We start from the raw sequence: 22,976 nt of genomic DNA on the forward strand, positions 1-22,976 counted from the left end.
TATCTAACCAGACATATAAGCTATATGTATATGATCTAACGACATGAATAAAGCGAATTGAGAGTTAAGAGAGAATTGACACTTCTCCTCTTTGTACTAAGCCAATAACCGTAACCGGTGACCTCCGGTCAACAACACAATATTTTTAATTATAGAGGCAGACGAGCAAATCTCCTGTGGTTGCTCACAAGGATTTCAGAGTCTGGAGCTGCTCGCCTAACATGTCCGTTTAAGGCTGCTCAAGTACTTTCTGAAAATCGAGGACTGGAACCACTTGCAAATTCCTAGGGTAAATTGGAGGTCACTAAATTGCTGTAAATTTCAGACCCCAGGTCAATGACTGGCTTTCTCAGATTATTTTGTATCTGGAATGTGATGAATGCCAGATAAGTGCAAGATGGGTAAATCCCTTTCAATTATTTGCCAAGTGTTAGGAGATCAAATTTAATATGAAATAGTAGTCATAAAAGTAAACTAGATTTAGAATCTTTCTTTATTCTATATATAGGTATGTTTAATATTAGTAGATACTGTTATACAACTGTGTGTTGTAGACTATTAGCTTGTAATCACCTCAGACTGAACAAGCATTAACAGATACTAATAATTCCTATCAATATAAACAGACTTTGAACTAGCATAGCTTAAAAATTTGTGGTCAGAAGCCGAGTGATAAAAGCTAAAAATGTTTAAAGCTTATTCATCTATCTTAGTTCCACAAAGTAAAACTGACACCTTTACAATGATCAGAGAGGCCTGTTAGCTGTAATGAGATAGGAAGAGGTAGACGAATGAAACAAACAGCATTCTGCTACCGCAGGGCCGAATGGTGTAGCTAGCACATTAAGAAATTTATAGCTCCAATTAGGGATGAAGCATATATGGTTGTGGGGACACAGAGACACAAAGATAACTTTGCCAGATTACAGCCATCAAATGGAATGTTTTGTTTGATAAGAGAATACACTCTGAGTTGTTACGAGGCTCTTTGTCCTTTCATTAATTTCACTCTTCAAATATTTTATTTGTAACTGTCTTTCAGTCTAATGATTCGATTGACAGATGTAACCAAAGTCACATGGGCTGTACCTTTTTCAGCCTTAAATATAGCAACAGTTTCGGCTTAGGTCAGAGTGCACTACCAGGAAGAAGACAGGTTGACAGCTATAACCAAGATAGAACATCTTTTGGAGAAAGAAACAGAGTTAACGTTTCAGGTCGATCCTGGACTTGAAACGTTAACTCTGTTTCTTTCTCCACAGATGCTGCCTGACTTGGAGTATTGCCAGCACTTTGTGTTTTTATTTCAAATTTCCAGCATCCGCAGTATTTTACTTTTGATTTAGAACATCTTTTCATGCCTCCCAGGCTTGGTGATTACTATTTCTGATAGTTTATGGATACAGCTTGTTAGATTATGAATCTTACTATATAACTAGAATACTGTTTGAATATTACCATAAGTATTCCTTTGTATAATCTCATAAAACTATTTTGCACTCATTTATTATACGAGTTGTATTATTGTGGCATTTACATATTAAAAATAAAGCCTGACCTCCAGGGAGATTAAGATGTGTGGAGTGTTTAATTGAAGGTCTCAAACTAAACTAGAAATAAGCGTAAAAGCTAACAAGTGTTAATAAAAATATAGCCTTTTGCACATAATTATTCAGTGCATATTGCAGCACAGGTCACTTAAAATACATCAGTACTACCACGAAACTTAATGTTAAACTAGTTTTAGAAAATGGGACTTAAATGCTGAAAACCTGGGATGTGACTTTGTAAAATTACTGGCAAGAAATTGTCATGACAGAACATTTTGTAACTTACCTGGAACCTTTAGAAATCCTTGTAACATTCTTCTTTGACATTGCCATGCTTCTTGTATTTCGAACGTGCTTCAACATCCATGCACGAAGTTTAGTCAGGCCGCTGTATTCTGACATAACAACTCTTGGCCAAGGGTTGCAGTCAGCCATATCTAAGGCTGCAATTGCGACAGCTCTCCCCACCTGAGGATACAAGGGAAATAGATAGCTATTTGACAGATCAAACAATTCCTTTTACATAATTGCTATGGCTCTCGCTCATACTCTCTCTCAAAAAGGTTATTTTTCTCACCAAATATTTGCAGACCCACTCAAGTGGGTAATTCTTCGACCAAATGGAAGACAACAAAATCTTTAAGCCATGTCTCTATTCCATATTTATGGAGCCTTTGAACATCCGATCTAACCGTGGCAGCTTCATGCTCTCAAAATTAATTCACTAATTATTCACTTTGCAATTAAATGCTGATGCACAAGTGGCGTTATAAAATGGCTAATCAGGAAGTCAATATTTGGTAATCAATTCTTCAGTCTTTAAATTCAAGCTTCAAATTCATTCTCCAATTTTCTACAGTTCAAGATTTAAATTTCTTGACCTGTTACCAAAGTGATCTAAAACAAGAAACTGCAAGTACAACTGGCCAAACAAGGCTAAATTCCAGCTGTACAAATTCTGATATATTCAAACAGCTTCCACTATACCAGAAAACGGAGTACTACAGCTGTTTCATTTACTCCCCTTTAAATAAAAAAAAATTATGCAGATTTCAAAAGTCTCCGGGAATACCACTCATTTGGTTTTGGGATTTCTGTAAGTATCTAAATGAAGAATAACCCAAGTCTGATTTACAAAATAGAAATCCAACCCCTCCCTTCTTTCCTCCCCAGTTTATCTTGGTGTCCCAACAAATTGGAGACATTGGTTAAGATTTGCAAGGAATTTTCATCAACAGCAAAGCAAATAGAAGAACTCAAGCTACCCCTCCATTGTACTCGTGTCTAATTTTTATAAATGGTAAAAAGTATCAACCCTATTGGACACTCATTCCAAAAGCAATTTACTTGATTCTCAATTTGCCATCAATAAACATAAAATGCCCATCATCAGATATAGAGATAATTATTCATTGATTCACATTCACATGATTTAGAGTTATGAAATAAAGATTTTTGTTTAAATATTGTTCCTTTTATAACTGTATAGCAGATTGCGTAGTGAAATGAAGTGCATCAGTAAACCCAAGCAAACTAATCTAAAAATTGTACTGGTACAGATTTGGAACATTTTGCTTCTTCCTGGAAATGGATTAGCTTAGTAAATAGCTAGAATTAAGTGTTTTGAATGTTGCTGGATGAGGTGCCAAATGCACATTGTAAGATTGTACCCTTGCTCATTAGTACAGTGGGCAAGTGAAATAGCTAGAATGGTGTCTGTATGTATATCTCTTTTTATATATATATATGATTTTGTGTAGTTAAATACTTTGGTGCTGGATGTATAAATCGAGCAGGACTGATATCAGGGCAGGAAACTCTTAAAACCATTAACGTGCTGGAAAGGCAGCTTTAGCATTGCGCCTTCTGGCCGGTTTACATGAACAAGCTAACAGATGAAACAAACAAACATTCTTTAGGGCTGAGACTCTTATCAGATGCTAGGTAGTCATAAAACAATGAAGCCTGGTCTGGAATCTGAAGGAGTGAAAGAAGGCCTGGGGGACCAAGGATTCCCAGCCTTGATGCTAAGGCAGGACCAGATAAGATGAGGCAAAACAGTCTTAAGCCACTGTGTAAGGGGATGACTGGTTAAGGCCAGAGTTGGGAGACAAGTTATTTTTGCAGACCTCTGAAAGGTGAAAGATAGCGGGGAAGGCTGACCCTTTCTCCTTGAAGAAACAAAGAACTCGAGGCATCAATGGGCACCTCGCCCTTTTGGGAGACCCCAATAGGGCAAGGGCCCATATCAATAGCTAACCCTGGTCCCACCCCCAAAAGGGGCATAAAAGGAGCACCCTGCACTGGTATCAGGTTATAGACTTAGCAGGAGTAACTTAACTTTGACAAACAATCTGGATCAATAGAAGTGGCTCCAGGCGGAGCGGGACTGAGGACGAGAAGTCCAAGAGGTCACCCCAGGCGAGGCAGAAAACGTGTGAATTGACGAAGATTACCCCAGGTGGGGTGGAAAGTGCGTTTTCTTCAAGACTCCTGGACAGACACGACTCTACCCAGCGTGGAACGGGTGATATGATCTCTTGCTGTGTGTTGTAAACCACTGCCCCAACACTACGTGTGTTGGTTCTTTTGTGAATTTCAATAAAGCACCTTTTGACCAAATCGGAGTCAGGTCAATTACCGGCAACTGAGCGTAAAATCTCACAACACAGATCCACAAAGAATCAATATCAGCAGGATCAGTGGAACTTGTGAGTAATGAGACGCCTGCCTCATTGAACAAACAGGAGCATATGGTTAATATATCCAACAGATGTTTAACACAAACAGCACTATTTAATCAACAACAATTTCCTTTACAAATATCTCTTAAAAATAGCGTGAGAAAGTTATATTGGTCATCACTGTTCAAATTAAGGTACATTTAACACAAAATGGGCACAAGACAACTCGGAAAAAATTCAAGAACTTGTGTATTTGTTTTCGGACCAGAAATATCCAGGCCTCTCATACCACAGGATTTCTCAAGAAAATCTCAACTACTGGATGTTTAGTAGTCAAATTGGGAACAAACACACAAAATTTCAGTCACAGAATATTGGCATTCATTTTATGAATATAATTTTATTACTTCTAATGCGTATCTCAAACATTAGAAGTAAACAACAGAAGAAGGAGTGAGTGAAGAAAGCCGAGAAACAAGGGCTCCTTATATCCTTCATAAAGAGGACAAGTTTCAAAAAGAATCTATGAAGGAGAAAATATCGAAACCAGCTAGTCTAGAAAAGAGAGAACAAATGAAAATATGGCATGCATAACATACAACAAATTGCACCTGGAAGATAATCTACTCCCTTATTCATAGATAATAATGCCATACTACTGGGGTGATTCTGCACTGACAACAGAAAGAAAAAAACAAGACTACCCCCTTATTACAATTATATATGATCTCACCCCAGGTGGTGCAGTCTTCCAGTGTCGATCCTCTCTGAGGAAAATGTATTTAGAGCCAAACAAAAGGTAAGATCTTCACTATAATAAGGCTTGCTTATGAGGAACTATAGAAATAATAAAAACCGTTGGAATTGATCCCTATTCTAAATGTCTTTTGTACATTGCAACCAGAGTAGATCATTATAGATGCTGCAGGCCATTAAAATTCACTTATTTTTGATATTATTTGGGAGGGGGGGGGGAACTTTACAAGAATAATGTTATGCTGGTGGAGGAAAAAAATGAGGGAGGAAGGGACGAAGTTGCAGTACACGTGGCTAATGAAGGGAAGTTTCCTGCAGCTGACACACAATTTCCAGTCTGGCATTCAATAACTGCAAGTAATGGAGACTGAAGAAATATATTTGATAATGCAGATTGACAAACATATGCAGTGTTATTAAAAGACTTCCAATTCAACAAATAAGGCAGGATGTAACTAAAATAAGTGGTTGGAGAAACAAAAATGGAGGTTGGCTCCACAGAAGCTCACACATAATTCAGGAAAGAAAAGTCAAGTGGTTCTGGCATGAACTCAGAGATCTTCATACCTTTAGTTTTACCAGTTGGGATGACCAGGGCAGCTATCCATTGTATCAGGAGTTTAACTAGTAAAGAACCAAGCTGGTCATAATGTTATCATAAGTTGTCACCAGAACTGTGCCATTGATGGCTCCATATACCAGGTTCTTGACTGCAGGGAAAATGCCATAAAGAGAAAAAAAAGTGTGTTGTCCTGGCAAATGTAATAAAGAAAAATTTAACATGTTTCTGTTGATTTGTGCAAGACCAACAATAACAAATAGCAGCTAATCAGTGCTGTCATGTTGTCTGTATTGAAAATGACTGATGAATGTGAATTGTGACAAATGTTGTTTGCACTTTAAGGGTTAGCCTTACAGCATGACTTCACTTCCAATATTCCTGAACTCAAAAACATTGTACATATATATGTCACATATTATAAACTTGTCACTTTACATACTTGCTCAAAGATTTCTATAGTGTATTTAGGTGGAAAAGTAGGTGGCGGTGGTGGACTTGCTCGTCCATTGTCGTGGCATGCAGGAGGGACTGGATTCACACAACGTCCTGTATTATAATTACATTCCAAGGTATAGCTGTAGAAGAGAAAACAGAAACTTTAAAATATCACAAATAATTCTGGGAAAAATGTTCTAACTAGATTAATATTCAGGTAAATGTTTATGCTGACAAGGAATTACAGGGATATCAACTGTTCTGTTTTCCTTTATACAATACAGAACAACCAGTATTTATGACCACCTGTCCATTACAGCCACATAACAAAGTTTTAAATAGGAAAATAGGATTTTGGACAGCACCTGCTTATGTAATACCATTAATTGGGCCAGCCTGTGCATGACCATGATAGGCTGCATTGTAATTAGAAATTGAGCTAGAAGAACACACTTTTCAGATCACATTAGGCGGTACAATTTTCTGTTGGGAGGGAGAGACGAAACAAAATGGAATTTCAAATGACTAACCAATTTTTTAAAATGACAATAATTATGGTAAAGCTTTACTATACCATCTATTCCTGAAAATTCAAACTTTTGTAGGAAAAAAAATCAAATCACCAGTAATTCAAAATAATTGACTGAATTAAGACTAGACTTCAGAATTTTTTCCCGATCAAGCGGAATGAAAATATTATATTGGTTAACGGATCATTTTCTATTAGGACGGGCTTGCTAAACTTTTAAGTTTACAAGTCCAGAACAACAAAAACTAGATAAATTTATTCAAAGATTTGTTTATTGTCTGGGCCAAACCCATCTTGGTGCGTATTAATTTATCAATCTTTCACACTGTCAAATCATACGTCTGTTTATGAGACTGGATACAAGTTTTAGAAAATGTAACAAATGTAATGTTAGTGTTAAAACACAGCTTTTTAACAGAATTATACAATTGCACTTATCATGAATAAAATATTTACAACATTCAATTCAAGTAATGATTTTTTTTAAAGTTACTTAATTTTTAAACTGACAAACACTTGAGCTTAAAATCTGAAAAACTGTAGACTTTCAGCTTTCAATATTCGTACTCTTTTCTTCCATGAAGTATAAACAATGCAAAACTGATATTCTGCAAATTTCTACTGAAAGCTATACAAGCAAAAGAAAAAAAAATAATTCATGGAACTGAACATTACATTTTTGCATCATAAGTATAACCAAATCATTTTTTTACCCAATCTAACTGATAAGTTACATTAAATAACGTATCCTTTCACCTGTGAACAATTCCCGTAGCTTTGTAAATTGCCACTCTGCCACTTCCCTCTTTAGACTGTCCATCTCTTTTGTCTTTGGCATACATATTTCTCTCAGAGAAATTGCAAGCCATGAAATCGAAGTGTGCCGAGTTCATGGAGATCAATTTTGGAAACAGCATATTGTCTATCTGAATGGACAATAAAAACAGCAAAATTATTGAAATGAAGAACTTTACGTTATTTATGACTGTGGAGCTGAAAGGTCACTAAGCATATAAGGTAAGTGTTCAGAGTTATGAAAGTAAAAGCATTTTTGACAGCATTACTGTTCAGCTGACACAGAGTCAAAAATATGCAACATACAGAATTTCTGCTGACAGTTATGCTATTCAATCAGGAGTTTAAATTATTCAATTTTACTGTTCTGTCAAATGGAAATAGATGACATTTGTATACGATGGTAAACAATAACTGAGTGTGCAAATAATATTTTTTAAAACTGTAAACAATTTTAAAGACTTAAAATCTTTTAAAAGACAAGTGAAATGTCAAGCTATTCCTCAAGCATTTCAGACCAAATATCTATTTACTTTCATTCATAAGTGGATTGACCAGTACGGTGAAAACTGTAAATTAGGGACACCTAAGGGACTTGCATCAGGTGTCCTTTATTTGCAGGTGTCCTTATTTTCAAACTGGTCATTGTATGTACAGTAAACCAAATTAGCCAAACATCCAGGGATTGGCTATATCTCTTGTAGCATTCCTTCCTTTTTTCGCCCTCACCTTGCACCATGTCTAACTCTGGAGCCCTGCCAGCAAGATGTGATTTCAGTTCATTTTCTGTTCGTTGGGTTTCCCAGTTCATTGCCATCCCGGGGTTCTTTTCCATTGAGGGAGGGATGTCCTGATCCTGGGATCGGCTACGCTGGCAGCCTGCACAGGGCGAGATGGTTGCTGTAGAGCCGGAGTGCCTGGGAGATTCCAGCCAAATTCGGAGGGGATTAATGGCCTGCAGACCCCTGACCGGGATCCTCTCCCTCCGTGTGCTGCAGCTGCTAATGTTTGAAGTGCTGGGGGATGGGTAGGGGTTTGTTCGCAGCTCATCAGTTCCTGACGTTCTGGTGAAGTAGGGTTGCCAACTCTAGTTGGAGGCATTCATGGAGGTTTGATCACATGATGTCGGGTCACATGACGTCGACAAATGTTATTGGATTTCATCTTATAAAGGTTGGGTCCCCTGTAGTTGAGAATCTTTATTTGTGTTTTCTTGCCAGCAACTGTTGTGCGAGAAGTTTCAAGAACCAGGAGGCCACCCGTGAGCAAGCAAAGAGAGAAAACCGAGGGCGGGGAAAAGAGGAAACCAGTCTCGCCATCTCTCTCCCCCCAGTCTCCATCTCTCTCCTCCAGCCCCCAGACTCCATCTCTCCTCCCAAGCCTCCATTCCCCAGTCTTCCTCTCTCCCCAAGCCCTTATTACCCAATCTCCTTCTCCCCCCGAACTCCCTTTCCCCAGTCTCCCTCTTCCCCCCCTAACTCGAGCCCCCTGTGATTTCAGGTCCCCCCCAACCATCAACCCAGGATTCCTGACTCCCCCCGGGCCGGTCGCGGCGCTCTGTGGGTGACGGCACCGAGCAGCAGCCAGTAACGAGCTCTGTGGAAAAGGCAGGAAATTATTCTGTTTAAAATTAATGCGGAGGCAGCACTCGGGATAGGAACCCCATAATTCTGGGAAACTCCTGGTCATTCCGAGAAGGTTGGGAGCCCTATGGAGTGAGATGTGATGTTGCACAGTGCAATTCCAGACTTTTATGTAGTGGGAATTTCTTTACCCAGCATCTATAGTGGCAAAGAAACCAGTCGTGCAAGCATTCAATTCCAGAGATAGAGCAGTTTCTTTCTCGCTATGGATGCTGGGTAAAGAGATCTCCATTCCACAAAAGCCATTCCTTTCATCCGCTGCCACCTCGCACTTACCTGCCTGTCCCATGTTTTAAGCAGCAAACGGACTTGGTGCATTAAAGGCTGTCCGTAGTTCATAATTTGCAAGTGTCGTGGTTTCAAGGTGCATCTATTACAACGTAAGTTATTTGGGACTGTCAATAAGTGTCTTTTTTTTTGTGGGTGTCCATTTTTTGTGGGTGCCCGTTTGGACAGGTATCACTGTACTCTGTATTGATACTATAACTGACAACCAAAGATGCATTGCCCAATGTTTGTGTCTCTAGTTGATGCAGCAGCCAAAGACTAGATTTGTACCAGTTTTGCTGGATTTGGAAAGCTGCGAAGATGGAATCAAAGCCTTCTTTTTAAGTGGCTTTGGAGAGCCATACCCTCAGGGAACAACATGCCCTGACAGTACGGGAACAGCATTGGTGTAGCCAAAAGTTTAGGTTTGTGGCTTCAGTGAGTAAGGAGGGGTCATGTTCACAAATTTGATTTCTGGTTGAGTTGGTTGATACAGCTCTGAATACTATGGCATTGGCCGTTACCACTTCAGCTCTTTACATAAATCTCGATAGTGCATTGGTTGCCATTCCTGGAAAGTTCCACTGATGTTGATGTTTAAGTGACTTTGTTACAGTATCAGATGTTACTGCAGTGACAATAAACCTTATAGCTTGAACTGAATGTGATGCAAGCCCTACAGGATTTTCCAACCATTCTGGGAATGAAACCCAACCTCTACTAGATTCACTGACCTAAAGTTTGAGCTGTTTATCTTTAACAGGTCAGAGGCAGCTCCTTGTCTGCAGTATCAAGTGAAGCATCCTATCCTGCAAAAGCAAGTTTATCGCTCACAATAAACCTGGCTGCCTTAACCTGTGCGCCTCTGTAAACTGTACCTCAAATTGACAATATAAACACTTTTTGAGGGTGTCAAATCACTGGAAAGATGTGCTGGTCTTGAAACCAGATGCCGATTACCAGTCAAAATCAGGGATAAATTGAATGGAGATGAACTGATCAATGAAACAACAGAGTTTGCAAAGATTTTGAACAAAATAGTTTAAATACAAAAAAAAACACCTACTGCACCCACAAATCAAAAACTGAAAAAGCTTTAAAAAAAGAACAAGAGGTAGACTTTTACAAAGATCCCGGTGTAAATCAAGGGTGCTGGAAGATTATGTGGATTAATGTGACTCCCAAACGTCACCAGACCGTAAAAACCAAAATTTCCCAGTGGTTGCCTTTCCCCTTTCAAACTGTAACAGGTACGTGCAGTTTGAATGAATCAGAAAGAATCTGCACTCTACTGCTTTCCGCTCTGTCTTTTATTAAAGCGAGTATCGGAGAGGAGGTGAATAAAAGGAAAATCTTAAATAAGTTAGTTAGGCTAAAGGAAGAAAAAGCACCAGGACCTGACAGGATACATCTCAATTTCTCTACTCCCCTCACTCACTCTAACCTACCTCCCTCTGAACTTGTAGCACTCCGTTCTCTCAGGTCCAACCCTGACATTGTCATTAAACCTGCTGAAAAGGGTGGCACTGTTGTTTGGCAAACAGACCTCTACCTTGCAGAGGCTGAACGCCAACTCACCGATGTCTCCTCCTACTTCCCCTGGACTGTGACCCACCGTCAAACATCAAGCCATAGTTTTCCAGACCATCAGTGACTTCATCTCCTTTGGAGATCTTCCTCCCACGGCCTCCAACCTCTTAGACCCCCAACCACGCACAGCCCACTTCTACCTCCTTCCCAAGATCCACAAACAGGACTGCCCCATAGACCCATCGTTTCAACCTGTTCTTGCCTCACAGAACTTATTTCTTCCTATCTCAACTTTTTTTTCTCCCCTCGTCCAGTCTTTCCGACCTACATCCGCGACTCTTCCGACGCCCTCCGCCACTTTAACAGTTTCCAGTTCCCCAGCCCTAACTGTCTCCTTTTCACCATGGATGTCCCTCTACACCTTCACCCCCCACCAGGACGGCCTGCAGGCCCTCCTCTTCTTCCTTTAACGGAGGCCCAACCAGTCCCCATCCACCACCTCTGCCTGGCTGTACTTGTTCTTACGTTGAACAACTTCTCCTTTGACTCCACTCACTGCCTCCGAATAAAAGATACCGATATGGGAATCCGTATGGGTCCTAGCTATGTCTGCCTTTTTGAGGGATATGTGGAACATTCTTTGTTCCAGTCCTACTCAGGTCCCCTCCTTCACCTCTTTTTCCAGTACATTGATGATTATGTCGGTGCCAATTCCTGCTCTCGTCCCAAACTGGAAAAATTCATCAACATTGCTTCCAATTTCCACCCTTCCACCACCTTCACATGGTCCACCTCCAACTCATCCCTTCCTTGACTTCTCTATCTCCATTTCTAGGATAGGCTGTCAACCCAATTCTACTGTACGCCCACCGACTCCCAGCTACCTTGATTACACTTCCTCTCACCCTGCTTCCTGTAAGGACTCTATTCCCTTCTCCCTGTTTCTCCATCTCATCTGTTCTGATGATGCCACCTTCCACACCAGTGCTTCCAATATGTCTTCCTTTTCCTCAACTGAGGATTCCCTCCACCAAAGTTGACAGGGCCCTTGACAGTGTCCATCCCATTTCCCGCACTTCTGCCCTGACCCCTTCCCTTCCCCTCCCTCCCAGAACCATGATAGGGTCCACCTTGCCCTCACCTTCCACCCCACCAGCCTCCACACTCAACGTATCATCCTCCACTATTTCCGCCACCTCCAGCACGATGCCACCACCAGACACATCTTCCCCTCCCCTCCCTTTCCACGACACCCTGGTCCACTGTTCCATCACCCCCAACACCCACTCTCCTTCCTGCAATACCTAACCTTCCATCTCCTCCCTTCGCATCGTCCAGGGCCTCAAACAGGATTTACATGTACTTCTTTCAATTTAATATACTGTATTCGCTGCTCATGATGCGGTCTCCTCTACCTTGGGGATACCAAATGCAGATTGGGTGATCGCTTTGCTGAACACCTCCGCTCAGTCTGCAAGCGTGACCCTGACCTTCCGGTCGCTTGCCATTTTAATTCTTTGTCCCACTCCCACTCTGACCTCGACTTCCTGCACTGTTCTAATGAAGCTCAATGGAAGCTCGAGGAACAGCACCTCATCTTTCGATTAGGCACTTTACAACATTCTAGGCTCAACATTGATTTCAATAACTTCAGATCATAACCACTGCTCCCATTTTGTCGGACAGCAGGTGCTGGTAATGGTTCTGATGTTGCGATTTACATCTCCTCTAGACCCATCTTTTGCTTCTTTACTCGGCCCATTACCACTCTCCTTGCTTTGCACCATCATCTGTTTTGTCAATTAATCACTCCACCCTATCAGAGATCTTCCCTTTTGTTTTTTCCACCTATCTCCTTCCTCCCCCTCCACTTTCCCTGGCTCTGTACTTGCTTAAAAACTCTTAAATCTTTAACTTCATCCAGTTCTGATGAAAGAGCATCAATCTGAAAAGTTAACTCTGTTTCTTTCTCCACAGATTGACTTGCTGAGTATTTCAGCATTTTCTGTTCTTATTTCAGATTTCCAGCATCCACAGTATTTTGCTTTTGATAGATCCTAAGACCTTGAGGGAGACGAGGGAGGAAATTGCCTTGGACCTAGAAATTATATTCCAAGGCTCTACTGAATGTAGATTTTGTATCATAAGACTGGACAGTGGTCGATGTAATACCTACTTTTTAAAAATATGGAGATTGAGCTAATCCAGGTAATTACAGGCCAGTCAGTTTAACATCTGTGGTAGGGAATTTTTTTTTAAAAGTAGAGTTTCCAATTAAGGATGAAATCACTGTGTATCTAGAGAAAGAGAAAATAGAAGTAGCCACCAGTTTTCAAAAGGACGATCGTGCCGGACAAACCTCATAGAATTCTTTGAGGAAGTAACAGACATGGTAGATGGAGAAAATGCGGTGGATGTAGTGTAATTTAAATCCTTTCAAAAGGTACCACATTATTAGAGAAGATTAAGGGTAATGGAATTAGGGGAAGGGTAGCAAACGGGATTAAAAATTGGTTGAAAGGAGAAACCAGTAGGAGTTATGGGCAGTTTTAAAGAGCGGTTGGAAATGGTTAGTGGTGTCCCAGAGTTCAGTTTTGGGGTCACTTCCGTTAAATGTGTATATCAATGATTTGGATATAAGCCTAGAGGAAAGTCGTGTCAAAATTTGCATATGATACCAAAATAGGAGATCTAGTTATTTCTTTAAAAGGCCAAAGGAAGCTGCAACGGGATATTAAAATATGGAGGAATGGGCTAAAAAGTGGCAGATGGAATTCAATTCGAATTAAGTATGAGGTGATACTTCTCAGTGAGAAAAAGTACAACAGTAAATTATACCCTGAATGGAAGTATGTTCGGTGCTGTGGGAGAGCAGAAGTATTTGAGTTACAGGTTCACAGGACATTAAAGGCAGCGCCTCAGGTTGATAAGGCCTTTTAAAAAAGTTAATGGAATTCTAGGTTTTATCACAAGAAGTATAGAATATAAAAACCAAGCAGTAATGATGAGTCTATATAAAACCTTTATAAGACCTCAGTTAGAGTACTCTGTGTAGTACTGTGCTCCCCACTATAAGAACATAAGAACATAAGAAATTGGAGCAGGAGTAGGCCAATCGGCCCCTCGAGCCTGCTCCGCCATTCAATAAGATCATGGCTGATCTGATCCCAACCACAAATCTAAAGAACACAAGAAGTCGGAGCAGGACCCGGCCACATAGCCCCTGGGCCCTCTCCGCCACCCACAGGGCATTGACCGATCCGAACTCAGCTTCATGTCCAATTTCCTGCCCGCTCCCCATAACCCCTAATTCCCTTTACTTCTAGGAAACTGTCTATTTCTGTTTTAAATTTATCTAATGATGTAGCTTCCACAGCTTCCTGGGGCAGCAAATTCCACAGACCTACCACCCTCTGAGTGAAGAAGTTTCTCCTCATCTCAGTTTTGAAAGAGCAGCCCCTTATTCTAAGATTATGCCCCCTAGTTCTAGTTTCACCCATCTTTGGGAACATCCTTACTGCATCCACCCGATCAAGACCCTTCACAATCTTATATGTTTCAATAAGATCGCCTCTCATTCTTCTGAACTCCAATGAGTAGAGTCCCAATCTACTCAACCTCTCCTCATATGTCCGCCCCAAAGGGTATTGAAGGGTATTGAAGCTTTAGAAAGGGTGCAAAGTAGATTGACTACGATGCTGCCTGATATATGACACACAAATATGAAGACTTGAAAAATTAGGAAGCAGATTACAGGGTGATATGATAGAAGTGTTTAAAATTATGAAAGAATTATGACAGGGTGGTTAGAAGCAGATTGTTAAGGAATCTGGAATGAGGTGCCATAGGTACAAGGTTGAATGTCAAAGATTTACAATAGAGACCAATAGGAACTTCTTTCCACAAAGTGTCAATTCATTTCTAAGGTTAGTGGTTGAGACAGAAACTATGTCAACATTCAAGATTGGATAGGTGAAGAAAAAGGGAATGAAGGGATATGGGAATAGGATGGTTAAACGTGATTAGCGCTATTTACTATTGTGGAGGATGAACGCAAACAAATTTAAAATTCTCATCCTTGTGTTCAAATCCCTGCATGGCCTTGCCCCTCCCTATATCTGTAGCCTCCTCCAGCCCTACAACCCTCCAAGAACTCTGCGTTCCTCCAATTCTGGCCTCCTGTGCATCCTCGATTTCCTTCATCCCAGCATTGGCGGCCATGCCTTCACATGTCTAGACCCTAAGCTTTGGAATTCCCTCTCCAAACCTCTCTCTCCTCCTTAAAGGCTCTCCTTAAAACCTCTCTCTTTGACCAAGCTTTTGGTTACCTGTCCTGATATCTCCTTATGTGCATCGGTGTCAAATTTTGTCTGATTATGCTCCTGTGGGATGTGTTCTTATGTTAAAGATGCTTTATAAATGCAAGTTATTGTTGGACTGGTTAGGCCGAATGGATGGTTTCCGTATTTTAACTCCTGTGTATTTCTATATTAGTTTTTACAATAATATGCATGCAGACCGTAGAAACCCTTCACATGTTATCTCTGTGGATATTATATAAATCAAATATTAGGGAAAAAGTAGTTGGGTTGAACTTTTAAAGTTATATGGACTCATAGTCAAATGCACCATAATAAATATTTTGAAATGGGAAGTTTTCATCCACTTTGTCAATTTTATCCTAATCTTTGTGACATCGGGCAACGTTTTCTATTGCATGCTGATGTCACTCAGAAAGCTATCTACTGACGTCCATTAGCGAAATGTAAGGAAATTACATTAGTTAAAACTCAGCCAGTATTTTACGTCTGAGTGTGATAAAACCACAATGTGCCCACAGATAAAATATCCTATCCTATGCATTCACGAATACTAACCTGGTTGTTTTCAGCTGGAAGACAATTTCCATACATAAAACAGCCCCGCTTTGAAGCATGTCCATGCAAGTCCACATAGTATGCAATCCCGCTCTCATGAGGAGGAATGTGCTCAGCAGGTTCTGAAGAGTCAGAACTATCAGCTGCCTTCTCACAAAGTTCACCATCACCATTGGATGAATCAGTTTCTCCATTATGTGCTTCTGAAAGCGGTTGCCCATTGTTGTCTTCACCTTGTATTAATGCATCTGATTGGTCAAGATCTTTACAGGTAATGATGCAATCCATTTCTCCATTTGCAAAGTTTTTTAAATTTTTGCTTTTCTCCATCTCTGACAGTGAGGTCTCAGAGGAGATAGAAGGGTTACTGATGGAATGATTCAAGTCCTTTGTGCACAAAGGAACATTGGATGACAACGAAGAAAACATTCTCCAGTCACAATTATCTGGAGACACACGATTGTTAACATGATGATACAGGATGACTGCACGTGCCGCATAAATTGAAGGGTGCAAATTAAAATCTGGATCCAAGTACAAACGATTCAGGTTCACACCTCTAGAATCAGTCCTGAGAAATACAAAGTATGTCAGATGTAAACAAGAATTTGATATTGTTGATTTGTTAATTAGACTTTCATGCCATACACTACATGGTTAGATGATAAAGTTGTAGGGAACAGGTATTTAAAGACACTATCTGTCAAGTTTCCTGCTTGGCTAAATGCAGTAACAGTTTAATATTTACAAGCTTACCTATAATGGCCCCTCACCACACCATCTGGATTCAACATGGGTATAAGCTTAAAGACGAACATTCGTCTCAGCATCCGAGCACGGAGATCATCAGACCGTAAAATAAACTCTAGGAAACCATTGAAAACAAAACTGGAGGGAGTTTCACCAGGGTGCACGCGACTGCTGACGAAAAATACCTGGAACAGAAGAAAAATGTATTTTGCGATATTAGTCAATTCATTCAAACATGTTCTAGATACAAGTAAATTGATACACAATCAAATGGCCACGAAGATGAAGTAGTGTCAAAGCACAGTGACCCATTTGACTACTTACTTAAAATGTTATAGGTTATAGCAGTGCTCATTCTAAATAATGTATTTCTCATCAACAGTGTACAGCACCTCAGGGGTTGGGTGGGAAAAAAAAATCAAACAATGCTAACCATTCCCTGCTATAGTGCGTTTACTGTTAAATATAAATTGAGCAGCAATGATATAACTCAGATAAAATAGGGGAGGCAAGACAACTTTTTTCAACCGAAATAATCATTTAAAAACACATAGAAAATAATGCAGGCAAAAACTATTCTAAACTGCAGCAGCTTATGCCTAATAATCTATTTCTCCATTTTAAGTTAACTTGAAGCAATGAAGCAGATAGGAAGTAAAGGCACTAATATAGATCCTGGATGTTAAATTAAACTTATGACAGCCTGACCAACTTTTCTTTCAAGTTACTAACTCACTTCACAATTTTTTGAAACCCAGTAAACAAGTCAAAGAACAAATAACCATATATTGTTACAAATAGGATTGCAAAAGATATACACATTAATTGGTTTTACAGTTATGTATGGATTACATCCAAAGCATAAAGCATGATAAGCTGCCAAAAGTAAATGTCGCTTTGTAGCTACTGTTGCAATATAAACATATCTTGGATTGTTATGCTCAACATTTATAGATCTTGAACAGCTATGGTCTTAAAACAAAAAAATTACACTTGGAAAATGATACATTCATATTTCAGCCTGAAAACAAATCAGCCGGATTATTTCGCACAGCAAAAAATTATACCAGGCTGACTGTATGAGATGACAATAAAAGAAACCTTCGCGAATTTTAACTGTGTGAAAAGTTCGAGTGTTGGAAAAATAGCTTAACATACAAGAATTCTGCAACCATAAATATTTTGCATTGACTAGATCCAAAGGCGAGTGAGTGTCTGCAATTGTTGCCTCTATATTTTAATTTATTTCTCAAGGTAACTTAAATCAACGTAGAATTTTAATAAATCAATATGACATTGTTTCCTTTAAATTTGTATATGGAGGTAACAGGCAATTCCTTAGCACCCCAGACCGGGTGCGATTCCTGCAGCGTGCTGGATCAGAGGACAGAAATAAATTCATACTCGGACCTCATCAGGAAAAATTAGGCAAGCTGCGGGCATCAATCAGGCACTCCAACGCAGCTCATCTGTCGGGGCCTTGCGAATTTCATCCCTCACCGATGCCCAGAGGTACATCCGGGTTTGGGGGGGCGGCGGGGGGGGGAATCAGGAAGGGGACAAGAGCGGGTCAGCAGCGGCCTGCAGTTGTTAGGTGGAACCCGGAGGAGCATTCCTGCACCTTCCGACTCTACAAAATTCCGAAACATATTTGCGCCTATTTTCAGTAGCCACCTGCAGTCCCTTTAAGAACGGCTGGTTAGGCTGCTTAAGGCCCTGAAATGCCAGTCGGAGCTTGTGCATCGCAAGCTCCAAATAGGGCAAACAAATTTAAGAGTCCAGGACTGAAATGAGTGCAGGAGCCTCCACACTGCTAAACTGGTTATCACTGCACCACTTTTAGGCCGATAGGATGTGAGAAACAATGTTAAATTTGGATCGCAATGTCTCAATTTATTGTTATATGGGATGGATTAAACAAAAATGATGAAAATACACTTACGTGCTGCAGAGTTCTCATACTTTTGTATACAATTTCAATAAAATCAACCTACTTGTAGGCCTCAGACAGATTAAATCTAAGTCAGATGGGCCCGAAAGTCCCAAGTTCTATTCCCAATCTTTGTTGAGTCGGCTGATCTCAGCCAAGGTGGTACCTGGGGCTTTATAGTTGATCTCAAAAGCCTCTGGACTACCAAAGGCAAGAAAAAAAATCCAGAGTTTCCAGTCCTAATGGCGATCCAATGAGCCATGCATGGGTGAATGGCAGGCAAGAACAGGGCTTGTTTATGATACTCTCAATGATCAAAATAGCCTGCCAACATCCACCATCTATGATCACACATAAGGAATGGTCACTTGATCAAAGTATAAGACAGCTGCCAACACCCAGAGAATTAAATATTAACAACAGTAAAGTTCACTACAAATGTATCACTAAAAAAAAGTTGTTATATGTGAAGTCTGGTCGCTATGTGACTCCAGTCCCACATTAACGTGGTTGATTCTAAACTGTCCTCTGAAATGGCCGAGCAAGCCGCTCAGTTGTAATAAATCACTACAAAGAAGGCCCACTACCACCTTCTCCGTGCAATTGGGGATGGTCAATAAATGCTGGCCTTGCCAGTGACGGTCACATCCCGAGAATGAATTTATAAAAAAAGAGGGGAGACAGAAATCGGTGGGAATACTTCACAAGTACTTAGCAAGTGTTTTACAAAAGAGAAGACAACTGGTGAGAAAGTAAACCCTGAATTGGTTAAAAGTGAGATGAGAGATACAATAATAAATAAAAATAAAGCATTGGAGAAGTTAGTTGAGCTAAATCAGGGCAAAGTGCCAGGGCTTTTTTGGGATACATTCAAGGATCCTGAGGGGAATGAGGGAACAAACAGTAGAGGTCTAGAAATTATACTTCAACCTTCTATTGAGGTGGATGTATACAGTGGATTGGCGAATGTAATACCCATTTTCAAAAAGGGAGATGGAGCTAACTGGGTAAATACACTCCAGTTAGTTTAATATCTGTGGTAGGAAAATTTTGGAATGTTTAATTAAAGATGAAATTACTAAATATTTAGATGAGAAAATAATTAGAAGCAGCTAACACAGATTTCAGAAAGGAACATCATGTTTGACAAACCTGACAGATTTCTTTGGGGAGGTGACAGATATTGTAGATGGGAGAAATATAGTGGATGTGGTGCACATGGACTTTCAGGAAGCATTTGACAAGGTACCATATTGACTAATGAAGAAGATTAAGGGATATGGAATTAGAGGGGAGGGCAGCAAATTCCATAATAACCGGTTAGAAGGGACGAAACAGAAAACAAAAAACAAATTATTACAGATGCTGGATATCTGAATTGAAAACAGAAAATGCTGGATACATTCAGCAAGCCAGGCAGCATCTGTAAAGAAAGGAAGAATGCTAACGTTTCAGACATAGCTTTTGTCAGTTCTGACAAGTTACGGTGAGTAGCAATGTCAGGGACAGCTTCTGTTCACTGTTTACATCAATGATTTGTATGTAGGGCTAGAGAGAGTGATGGCCAGAATTGCAGACAATACTAAAATAGGAGGCAATGTAAATAATTTTGAGGACCAAAGGAAGCTGCAAGTGGTGGAATGGGCAAAAGAGTGGCAGATGGAATTTATTGTCAGTAAATGTGAGGTGGTACATTTTAGTGATAAAAAAACTAACTTTGAATGACCACCTCAGCAAAAGAGCCAACCAATGAAGTGTGTGCTCACTGTCTTTGATCCTGTCAATAGCCTCTGTAGTGTCAATTTCACCTGAGCTGCTGATTTTTTAAATCAATTTTTAGCATATCTAACTCAAAGGACCCCTGCAATCCTGTTGGTTGAGAGCGATATACAGTACCAAGTAAGATCGGTCAGAGAAAAATCAGAGATTGAGAGTACTGTACAGTAACAATATATAGTAACTTTTGCCTTCATCCCACATCAGGGGAGCAAGGAGTTCAAACTGCTTCCCTGGCCAGCAAAACTGCTGTCCCCCACAAATCAAAAAGAACCCCAGCACCAGTCTACCAAACCAGAGCCCAAAAGCACTTTGGGCACTCATATCTACATTAACCCACCCCAAATCACAGACTGAGGCACCAATACCCCTCTCCAAAGACCAGTTACATAGACCACAGGAATTCCTGCTGTAGCTAATGGGGAAAAGGTGGGTGATATGGAAGAGGGTTACGGTAGTGGATACAGTTATAGAAAATCTAATAGACTGCTGAGTTTTATGGCAAGAGGTATAGAATATAAAAGTTGAAATGTAACTTGGCTTGTATTCCCTTGCTTATAGAAGATTGAGGGGTGATCTAATCCAGGTGTTTAACATGATAAAAGGATTCGATATGGTAGATAAAGAGAAAATATTTCCTCTGGTGGGACAATCCAGAACAACGGGATATAATCTTAAAATTAGAGCCAGAACATTCAGGAGTGAAATCAGGAAGCACTTCTTTACACAAAGGGTAGTAGAAATCTGGATCTCTCTCCCCCAAAAGGCTATGGATGCTGGATAAATTGAAACTTTTCAAGACTGATGTCAATTGATTTTTTTTAGGTAAAGGTATAAAGGGATATGCATCATGGGCAGGTAAATGGAGTTGAGGTACAGATCAGCCACGATCTAATTGAATGGTGGAACAGGCTTGAGGGACTGAATGCCCAACTCTTGTTCCTACGACCACAGTTGGACTATTGTGTGCAGTTTTGGCCTCCACGCTACAGAAATAATCTTGAGGCAATAGAGAGGGCACAATGCAGATTCATTAGGATGCTGCCTGGTATGATGAAATGTAAATATAAGAAAAGAGTCAAAACATTGAGCCTGTTTTTTCTTAGAACAGAGGAGATTAAGCGGTGATTTGATAGAGGTGATTAAAATAATGAAGGGACAGGGATAAAGTACATAGAAATGGACTCTTTCCAGTGATTGAGGAATCTAGAATAAACAAACATAGATATAATACTAAATGTAAGAGATTTAAGATATGGAGTTGAAGGAACTTTTTTTTAAACATAGAAGGTTGAGAGACCGTGGAATACACTACCAGAGTTAGAGATTAAAGCAGAGACCAGGTCAACATTTAAGGATAGGTGATTGAAGAGAAGGAGAATATAGGGTCATGGGAACGTAGTGGGTACATGGGATAAGGGTGACTGTTCATGTTAAGGATAAACACCAACACATGAACTGGTTGGGCCGGAAGGCCTGTTGGAACTTCTGTGTAATTCTTTACCCCAGTGCAAGGCGGCACCTTCAGGAGAGAAGGGCAGAAAATTGGGGGAACAAAATGATTTAAACCATCAAGGATACTAAAGATGCTCAGTTCTTTACAAAGGGCTGTTAAGATTTAAACAAAAATTGGACCTACTTCACAGTAGAAAATCGAAGTTTGGACTTCCCACTTGGATTACTAAAATGATGATCAATGTTGCACAGCAGTTTTGCGCAAGGTAAAAAGCTTGCTAGACTGGAAACAGGAATTCTTTCCAAACAATAGTTTGATGTTCATTACTGGACAGTTAGCACTTCATTGACCCTGAGTGATTTTTAAAAATTTAAGAGCAACAATGTCTACAAATCTAACAAATTGAATATCCACATTCAAAATTGTCTCCCAGTTGAGTTAATATTTCTTTTTATAAAACTATCCACAACAATAAATCTAAAACAGAATTGCGCCATAAACTGCTTTTGTCTATCAGCAGAGATTGCTAAACTTCCTGTAATTACTATAGATTTTTATATGGAAACGCAGGAGTGTTAGCAAAGCCTTCATACATAGAATTGAGAGTTTTGGGTTTTCTTACTTGTTTTCCAGAGAACTGATGTGGACGAGAAGTGGAATAATCTGGAAAAAGCTTTTCTAGTCGTGGTTCACGTTCTACCATCATTCCATGACATGAAGTAATGGTGATAAGGTCAACACGTAGTTTGTCCAAAGAATAACACAGAGGCTCACGGTGATAGTAAATAGTATCTGCAGGACTGAAACAAGATTTATTCTTGTTACAAATTAGACTCTTCACAAAATTATGCTAATAAACCATGAGCTCTGTAAGAAGGCAGCAGAGTGTTTGTACGTGTTCAATTGAAAGTACTTCCCCATGTACCACATAGGGGAAAAAGAGAGACTTTATCAGAGATAATTTAAGGAGATCGTCAACTTCATGTCCTGGCCATCAGCCTTTTGGGAGCTCCGAAACCCAGCATAGACTTCTGTGCATTTAATATTACAAAGAACTAAAGACAACAAAGAGGAGCCGGGTGGCACAGTGGGTTACACACTGGCTTTTTACCTGTGACCAGGGTTCAAATCGAGCCCAGCCCATCTACTATAGTGAAACAGAGGGATATCCACCAAAATAGATGAACTGGACAATCAGGGATACTACAATAACATATGTATCTTTCCCCTTTCTGCTTGCTGTAAGGATCCTATGTAAAATGGGTTTGAGCAGTTTCAATTCAGTTCTTAGTCAGCATGGGCCTACAGCACAGAACTGTCCCCAATTCAGCACTAATTGGCAATCTTGCTCAGAGGTCACAGGAGAGCTACTATGGAAAATGAAAGAAAAAAGTCACACTGGTGTAGTAGGGTTGCTCAGAAGTTAGGGTTGAGGT

General features: G+C 40.0%; 1 protein-coding gene across 5 annotated transcripts in view; it reads right to left on the reverse strand.

The window, feature by feature from the left end:
• The window catches only part of agbl5 (AGBL carboxypeptidase 5), a 147,291-nt gene that overhangs the window by 83,918 nt on the left and 40,397 nt on the right, over window positions 1-22,976 (reverse strand). For all 5 annotated transcript variants that reach the window (XM_067984373.1, XM_067984374.1, XM_067984372.1 and 2 more), the window contains 6 exons: window positions 22,163-22,340; window positions 16,385-16,563; window positions 15,629-16,199; window positions 7,273-7,442; window positions 5,992-6,127; window positions 1,837-2,018 (listed from right to left, as the gene is read on the reverse strand). In XM_067984373.1, coding sequence (XP_067840474.1) covers window positions 1,837-2,018; window positions 5,992-6,127; window positions 7,273-7,442; window positions 15,629-16,199; window positions 16,385-16,563; window positions 22,163-22,340 — 1,416 coding nt within the window. The remainder of the gene's footprint in view (window positions 1-1,836; window positions 2,019-5,991; window positions 6,128-7,272; window positions 7,443-15,628; window positions 16,200-16,384; window positions 16,564-22,162; window positions 22,341-22,976) is intronic.

Source organism: Heptranchias perlo, chromosome 5 (genome assembly GCF_035084215.1).
Source record: "Heptranchias perlo isolate sHepPer1 chromosome 5, sHepPer1.hap1, whole genome shotgun sequence".
NCBI classification, from domain to species: domain Eukaryota; kingdom Metazoa; phylum Chordata; class Chondrichthyes; order Hexanchiformes; family Hexanchidae; genus Heptranchias; species Heptranchias perlo.